Genomic DNA, 8,981 nt, shown 5'->3' on the forward strand with positions numbered 1-8,981 from the left:
TGGAGGGCGAGGACTCTGTTTTGGTTGCAAGATAAATAATCGTCGACGGCTCGAGAGATTTTAGTACGGCGAGGAGAGCTGCACCAGCCTCCATGGGGGACATTAGGCCCGTCCCTTTCCCACACCCCCCCCCCCCCCCCCCCCCCCCCACCCCAAATCTCATTTTCTCCATACATGCGTTCAATTCTCATGCCATGCTTGACCTATTACCTGTCCTGGAGTGGGATCATTCTAATGTCAGGTCATGTACACAGTTAAAACCGCCCGCCCTATGATTAGTCGATGGGAGTCCAAGTCCGGGATTTTGTCCATTGTTTTCTTGACAAACTCTGCGTCTTCCAAGTTCAGGGTGCACATGTACCAAAACTACTAGGGTCACTTCCATGATTTCGCTAACCATTCTGTACCGCCCCCTTGGATCTGTCACTGTATTTGTTGCCGCAAATGAGACTGCCCTGTTAATTAATATGGCCACCCCCTTGTCCTAGTGTCGAAACAGTAGTGAAACCGTTGTCCTTCCTTACTCGCTGTGTCCCTCCCTCTCAGGTGCATTTCCTGCAGGAAGGCTACGTCCATCCTCAGTTGGTGAGGACTCTGGATCACTTCACCTGCTCGTTGAGACTCCTTACATTCCATGTAACTATTCGGATGTGAGAGGGCCCACACCGGGTTAACCACACTGACCTGGTGGGCCTAGCCCTGTCCGATCTAGCCTGCCTTCATTCTTGAGCTGTTAGGGATGCAGGACTTCAGTAAGGTGAACAAACTGGAGAAGCTGAGGTTGTTTTTCGCACAGCAGTGGTGGTTAAAGGAGGTTTATTAGGTCATGCGCAAAATCATGAAAAAGAGTCCCATAGAATAAATAAGGAGAATTGGCTTCTTGTTCCATAAGGTTCAAAATATAAAAGATTTACAGTAATTTTCAAACCAGAGATGAGAATTCTTTTTGCAAAATATGCAGCATGATATGTAGCATAATGGTCTGTAATGCACTGCCTGAAAGGGCAGTGAAAGACAATTCAATCAGAACTTGAATTAGATAAATACTTGATAGGGCAACTATGGCAAAATTGATTTGGACAGCTTTGTCAAAGATCTGGAACAAGCACGAGCCACCAACCAGACAAATAATGTACTATTCTATGATTCTAAATGTTCCAAACTCCCTGGGCCTCAAGGATTATAAAAAAGCTGCTTCCTGATTAATGTGTAAAACCAATTAAGCAACTTTCAGGCCCAGGGAATTTAAGAGACTGAGTGCCAAGTGCAAACAACAGGAAAAGCAACAGGATGGCGCACAAGGCCAAGCTGTTAAAGGAAAGGATACAGAGGAGCAGAACAGATCAGAAGAGCTAAAAATATTCCATAAGCTAAATCTGTATCAGAGTTTAGTTTATTTTATTGCTCACTATCAGAAGAAAGAGTCAAGCAGTCAAAACAGTTGTGACTTACTACAGGAATAGTGGACCTCAAAATTGCAATGAATTTTTAAACTTTGGATTACAAAATCTATGAAGGAACCAGCAGATTTAAAAAACGTAACTGTATATTTTGACACTATGTTCTCTGCCAATGATATCAAAAGATTGCTCAAGTGCAAATTGGACAAGTAGAATGATTTGATTATGACCCAAATAGTTCAACAGTTAAACACATACATCACTTATAGGCCATACAGATGCAGAGGTTTCACAATTAATGGTCTGTGCTGATGTACCTATCTCAATCCTGCTGGGAAATATTCAAACTGGTCCTGGTTCTTAATCTGAATAGCAACTTTTTAAACTTTCAAGTTGTACTATTAAGTGCACTGGCTCCAAACTGCCATTTTTTAAAGTACATTGGCACCAAACAGCCATTTTTACACATAACACAACATAAATAGATAAGCCAATATCTGAAAAGTATATTTAACATCTCACTTGTCTGGGTCAGGTATGTTTGCATGCTGCATTTATGCTTCAACTTATAAATGTTGTAAAACTGTGAAACGGATATGCTGATGCTGTGTCTACATTCCAGCTCTATTTTTTTCAATGCACTCAAAATTAATTTGGTCAAGTTGTGGTGTTGTTTCAATCAGTAAAATTCAAAGCATAATTTCATCCCCGTTCATGTGAGAATTCGACATCTTAGCAGAAGCCAAATTACTAGCATGTATGCCCAGTCCTATGGTACTCAGCCCACCCACACTGCCTACATCTGTTATTTATATACCTTATGTTGGCCTGAGGAAGTATAAACTGCAGCATTGACATGAATCTTCATGTGCATTGTACCACTTCTATGCTTAGACTTTACAATGCAGATCCATAGTACTGTAGGCAAGTTGTGATTCTGTTTAATCTGCAAGTCAAATTTAGTGCCTAATTTCTCCATCATATTACTCTGGTACTGAGTCCAAGAATAGAGTTCAGGCAGTGCTCTTACATATATTTGGCTTGCATTTGAGAGCGGAGATAGTAAATTGATAGACCAGAATTGCCATTAAATATACTTTCTCCTCACCATTACCATTTAAAATTACTTTCATAGTTTCCCCTTACTGACAAAAGATTTAAAATTCTATATTTTTGCCAAGAACTACATTGCCAAAGATTCCTGTTTTATTGCATCACTAAATCTGTTCATGTTACGAGGATTTTCCACACCAAGTCAATACTGGATGGATAAAAGCAGGAAATGTTAAATATCAGGTTGCTATGGTTACACCAGTTTGAATCTTTAAGTAACATCACTGCTTTAGATAAATTATTATTCTAGTTACAACAATGTTAAAGCATCGAAATATCTGGTCGAGACGCAGACACCGCTATAAACAGAGTTCCACACTCCTTAATAATCATTTAATATACATTTTGCTTTTGGTCAATATTTCAATATTTTAAAATTACAAACAAAAGCACCCATGTTTTATTTTTGTACAAAAGATTCCCCCTTTAAACTATTTAAATGAAATGCAATTGATTTTTAAGATGCTCTTGGTCATCTTAGGGTAGTGACATTTCAAACTTTGCTGACAAAACCAGCCTTGTGAGGAAGAACAGTGCCAGCACTGAGGAAATTATGATTTCAAAGGGAAATGCAACCAACAGTAAAGGAATAAACTTGCAGGGTTAAAGGGATAGGATGTGGTTCGCTGGATCAGCTGGCATGGACTTGATAGGCTGAGGCCATCCTATGCTGACTTGCTGGGTTATGGGGATAGAAAGGGGGAATGGGACTGACTGCTTTACAGACAGCCAGTAAAATGGCTTTGTTGCTGTGATGACCTTCGATCCTATGACTATGAAAATAAATGTGCATTCTTAATGTCTTGGCAACTTTTTGATTCAATACTAAGTTTCAAAATTACTTTGTTTTTATCTAACACTCCACCTCCACATACTGAGAGATTTCACAGTCAATGCATCCAAACAACCCAGAGCCAACAATGGAGAAAACAAACAAAAACAGAAAATGCTGGACAATCTCAGCAGGTTTGACAGCATCTATGGAGATATAACAGAGCTAATGTACTTCTCTCTCCACAAATGCTGTCGGACCTGCAGAGATTGCCCAGCGTTTTCTGTTTTTGTTTCAGATTCCAGCATCTGCAGTAACTTGCTTTTATTGTAAAGGGGAAACAAATCTAGCTGGGCCAAAATTGCACTGCTGCAACACCAAGAGTCCAAAAAGCCATCAGGCAGAACATATGCACATCATTTCTGAATACTATGGTAACTTTAACATTACCAAGCAAACGCATTACACACAAGCTACTGATTATTTTTCTTAAAGAGTAGTTCTAACCTTTGTTGGCTTATTGCATACCAGCAAGCTGACGAGTGCAAGCATTTATCATTCTCAAATAATTAAAATCAGAAAGACATCAAACACAAAACTTCAGTCTAATTTAATATCCAGCTGGTAAATTGGGAGGAGTAGCTTTATTGTACTAGCAACCCAGAGATAAACAGTCGAATCCTACCCAAGCATTTGTGGAATTCAATTGGAAAAGTTACCTCGGAAGCTAGAAAGTAAGAATTTACCAATAGCCTTAAAAAAAGGTAAACCTGCCACACTGCTCATCACCACCCAGTAGACGCTTAATATTTCTGGACATATGTGAATGAGTAATAAATGGGGCAGTCAGGAGCCAACATTCCAAGTAGAAACAAAGCCCCACTTCAACTTCAAAATGGCTACCTTGCCGAAGTTTAGACAAAACACAAGCCATTAGGGAAGTCGGCTTCCAACTGCTTTAGGAAATGTTTGTTCTGTGTTTGTGAATGAAGTCAATTCAAAAAGTGCTATGCAATTAAATAAGACTTGCATTCAAAAGTAGCAAGTATAGGACAGCTGTCGCTATGATTGTTCTTGAGATCACAGCCATATTTCCAACCATAAATATTTTCTGAACTGTTGCAGAGTAATAAGACAAAAATGCAAAAGTATGACTTCAACCAGCTACCAATGCCAGAAATAATAATTCACAACAGATCAACTTAGGGCACCACTAGAATATGGTACATGCATTGTTGGTTCATTGATTGAATCCTCACCCTTTTGTGTCCCACTCCAAGGATTTGAGAAAATATTCTAGATTAACACGGCAATGCATGAGAACATAAAGACTATGACAGCAGACCATTCAGTCCCTCAGCCTGCTCTGCAGTTCAATTTAATCACGGCTGATTTACTGGCTTAACTCTTACCTTGCCATGTGTTCCACATACAGATTGATCCTTGAGACCCGAAAAGTCTCAGCCATGAATATACTTTTGTAACACTGTTACATTAACAAAGTGTTTCACAGAAGAAGAAAAAAAATAACACCCCATCACATAAGGTGACAGAGCCAATGACAAAAGCATGGTTAAAGAGTCAGGTCAAGGAAGAAACAACATAGAGAGAGATGTAGGGAGGGAATGCCATAGCTTAAAGCCTAGATAACTGAAGGCATGGCCATCAATGGCAGAATTAAAATCAGAGATACTCAGGAGGCCAGAGTTAGATGGGTGTACATATCGGAGGGTTGGGGGATTGAGTTAGGGCCATGAAGAGATTTGAAAACAGGGAGGATAATTTTAAAATTAAGATTGCTCGTTTTGGAGCCAATGCAAGTCAGGAACACAGAATAATAGCTGAACAGGACTTGGTAAGGAAATAGGCACCAAGGTTTTGGGTGAACAAGTTTACAAGGGATACAATGTGTATCCCTTGTAAACGTGTTCACCCAAAGTAAACCATGTGTACAAGGGAAACCGGTTAAGTGTGCCGGAACATACTCAGTGATGGGGAATCCACAATCCTCTGGGATAGACACAATTTCAAAGGTTCACAACTTGCTGAATGAGGACTTCTCACACCTTTAGTCCTTAAGAATTGACTGAGTGCGTGCCCATGTTTTAGATTTCCCAGCCAGGGAAAACAACTCCACTTTCTACACTGTCAAGCCCCTTCAAAATCTATTCTTTGAAGTCAGAGGTGCATCTTTCAGATGAGACAATCAATCACATCTCAGGTGGGGGTAAAACATCCCACGGCATCATTCAAAGAGTGAGGGAATCTTCCCAATGAACAAAGAACAGTCAGCACAGATCAGGCCCTTTGGCCCTCCTGCGTCGATCATGATGCCCGTCTAAACTAAAACTTTCTGCACTTCCAGTGTCCATGTCCCTTTAGTCATGTATTTGTCAAGATTCATCTTAAACATTGCTATCGTATCGGTTTCCACCACGTCCCCAGCAGCAAGTTCCAGGCACTCACCACCTGGCGTCAAAAAAAACTTGCCTCGCACATTTCCTCTAAACTTTGCCCCTCGTACTTCAAACCCACGTCCCCTATTAAAGGACTATGTCCCCTATTAAAGGACACCCTTCCACTGCTACCCTCTGTCTTCTATGACTGAGCCAGTTCTGTATCCATCTTGCCAGCTCACCTCTGATCCAGTGTGACTTCACCTATGGAAACCAGAATACCATGAGGGACCTTCTCAAAGGCCTTTCTGAAGTCCATCTAGACAACATTCACTGCCCTTCTTCAAAAAAACTCCATCAAGTTAGTGAGCCACAACCTCCCCTTCAAAAACCATGCTGCCCCTGGCTAATAAGTCCATTTGTTTCCAAGTGTGAGTAAATATAGCCAATACGGACCCCTCACCCAAAATCATCAGAAAACAGATGCTGGAAAAATCTATATGGCAGCATTGGAGACACGACTCGACAAGTCCATCCATATGACTCTTCCCCAGAGATAATAAAAGATTATAATCAGCAAAACAGGTTAGCTAGCTATTCTCATTAACTGTTGGTGGAATTGGCTGCATGCGACAAAACCGACAAACTGACTTCATTAAGTGCTTTGGAATACCCAGATATCATGAAAAGCACTATAGAAATGCAAGTTATTTATTTTAACAGTTAATCGGAGAGGAGTAGCAAATTCACTACAAACCGGATTTGCTTTTATACAGTCCAATTTTTGCAGTATTTAAGCCACTTTACATTCACAAGTATACTGCTACGCTTTCACGCATTGATCTACCTACCACACGAGTATGCAGGGTTAAATTGGATCAGATGAAAGAGTATGGAGAGGAGACAGATCAGCTTGGTTTTAAGCGTAGCTTCATGTTATCCGGGTTATGTTTCCCTAGAATCCTACGTGCTCACGATCACACATCCAACGACACCTTGGACACCACAAGAGTTTTAGCTCCTGATTCTTGGCTTAAAGTATTCCAGACATCTATCCTCAACTGTTAGTTTGTAGCCATTATAGATTAATCTGAAACCGTGCTCCCAATTACTCTTATTGTCCACTCTATATATCCCGGATACGTCAAAGGATATCGCCTCTTTAACTAACCTCATCAGTCACTACTCGGACACAGAGGATCTTGAGCTTTCTTACAAATGTTCCCTTCGGGGTTCAGTGAACAACTCAATGTGTCTAGCTTCAATAAGATTGCCTCATCCGTGAATTTGACAGCATGAACAACTTGCAATTTCTACGAAGATTTCAACTTCCGCGGTACACACAGGCGAGCGCACATTTCAGCTGCAAAAACTCGTGGCCAAGAAAGGGGAGGGAGTTGGGCGAGTTAACTGCTGTTGTTTGCATTAGTTTTGCCCTCTCTTCACCGCCACCAGCAACCCCACCTCCCCAAAATCTTCCGACGTGTCGGCAAGAGTAAACTCAGTGAGGCAATTAGGAAATAGTTCAATGGGAGACTGCGCCCGAGTAATATGCAAAGAATCTCATTAAATTAACGCTTGCCCGACACGTCGGGGGGGGGGGGGGGGGCAGGGATATTACGCAACTACTAAAATCAACCCCCGCTAACCGCGAGCCTCCGGTGAGATGAAGTATCCCGTGCCGGTAGAGGAATCTCCCCCACCCCTTTACTCTCAGGGGCAAGAAACTGGTGGCGACGGCGGCAGCCGCACCGGTTCAACTCACCACATACGTGGATCCGTTGTCGGTGCTGAGTACCTCAGTCTCCGGGATGGAGAAATGCATCGTGTCTGTCCGCCCCCCTGGAAACTTCCAGCAGCAGCAACGGCGGCGGCGCGCGAGCAGGGCAGTCACCAACCGCCGTCCGCCATCTTGTCCGCGCCAGCGAGCGAGCTGGCTGTTGGAAAGGGGGGCGGGGCTCCCAGTCCAATAAGCTAACCGAGCCTTCCTCCCACTGACACACCGACCGCCCCCGCACCTCGCAACATGGCAGCAGTGCGGGTGGTCAATAACAACTCCCCCTCCCCCTTTCACACCGTGGTCCAGCCCATCTGATTGCGATTGGATCAAATTTGGACCTCGTTAAGTCTGGAAAAAAAAAGGGGGGGGGGAGCTGTGTGTTGGACAGTGACACAAATCCTCACTTTCCAAAGCTTAAAAATGCCATACTTTTGAAATACCGCCCTCCCCCAAGTCTCAACATTTGATGCAAGTTAAGTGTTTTAGGCAAGTTTATTAGTTGTTTACGATATCAGTGCCGGGATCGTGAAGATGAACTACAGGGTTATGTCACCCACATTGGCGGCTCCTCTGGAAACTCGATGTTGTGTCCTGAATGAGACCACTAGACAATAGACTCCCCTCTGTTCCACCCCAAACACTTTCCTCATAAACAAAGACAGGCTCTCCCTTGTCATTACCGCCGTACACAGACAGCACCTCGCTGTGGATTTGTGGGATCTCAAGGAACCGAGCTTAGGGCTCAACTATTCACTGTATTTTGTAATGACTTAGTTGATGAAATAGAAAGCCAAGCCAGATTTGCTGATGACCCAATGACAGGCAATATGGTACACAGTGTAAATGGAAATGTAACATTACAACGAGATATTGTGCTGTATGTGGCACAGACTCATGAATGGGCCTAAGGCTGTCACTTTTGGCCCTGAAAATTACCCAGTCTACCTCAAAAACTAGCCTGGAAGGATAAGGGATGTCAACAGGTGAAGCTAGCTGTTTCATGTTGCTACTAGCAACACAAGTGCTATTTGTCACTATCTTCAAGCCAAAAAAATTCTGCCCATCACACAATTAAGTTGGTGTTTTCCTCTGCTTAGCGCAGATATTTCTAAATGGCATTTACTTTAGCTAACTTCTCTCAGTGAGCTAAAAACACAGGAAGTCCAAACTGGAACTAAAACCCTCACCCAGCTAACACCCAGATAAATTGAGACCAGAGCGCCTTCCTAAACTCTACTCATTTTCAATACAATATAGCCTGCTGTCGGCTACCCTAAAATCAACCTTTAAGCTAAATATCCCTAATTTATAATATATCTCGCTAAGTAAGCCCACCCGCTGTTTTAGAGTTCTATCTTGTATTCTGAAATACTGTACAAAACAAACATGGGTAACCTTTTGAACTGTCATTTCTCTGTTTTCTGGCTATGATTCAAATCAGCATTTTAATTATCTTTCCTTTATATCAACAATTTTCTTAGAAATAAAAAATGCTTCTTAAATATTAGCATGAACTAGAT

The 8,981-nt window shown here is 42.1% G+C and overlaps 1 protein-coding gene across 2 annotated transcripts in view; it reads right to left on the reverse strand.

Moving 5' to 3' along the window:
- Window positions 1–7,700, reverse strand: part of snx17 (sorting nexin 17) — a 95,149-nt gene extending 87,449 nt beyond the window's left edge. Inside the window, exon 1 of one of the 2 annotated variants that reach the window (XM_038799465.1) lies at window positions 7,447–7,700. In XM_038799465.1, the coding sequence (XP_038655393.1) occupies window positions 7,447–7,506 (60 nt within the window). In that variant the 5' untranslated portion in view covers window positions 7,507–7,700. The remainder of the gene's footprint in view (window positions 1–7,446) is intronic. The other variant, XM_038799464.1, reaches the window with a different exon arrangement.
- Window positions 7,701–8,981: the final 1,281 nt, after the last annotated feature.

Source organism: Scyliorhinus canicula, chromosome 6, assembly GCF_902713615.1.
Source record: "Scyliorhinus canicula chromosome 6, sScyCan1.1, whole genome shotgun sequence".
In the NCBI taxonomy this organism is placed as follows: domain Eukaryota; kingdom Metazoa; phylum Chordata; class Chondrichthyes; order Carcharhiniformes; family Scyliorhinidae; genus Scyliorhinus; species Scyliorhinus canicula.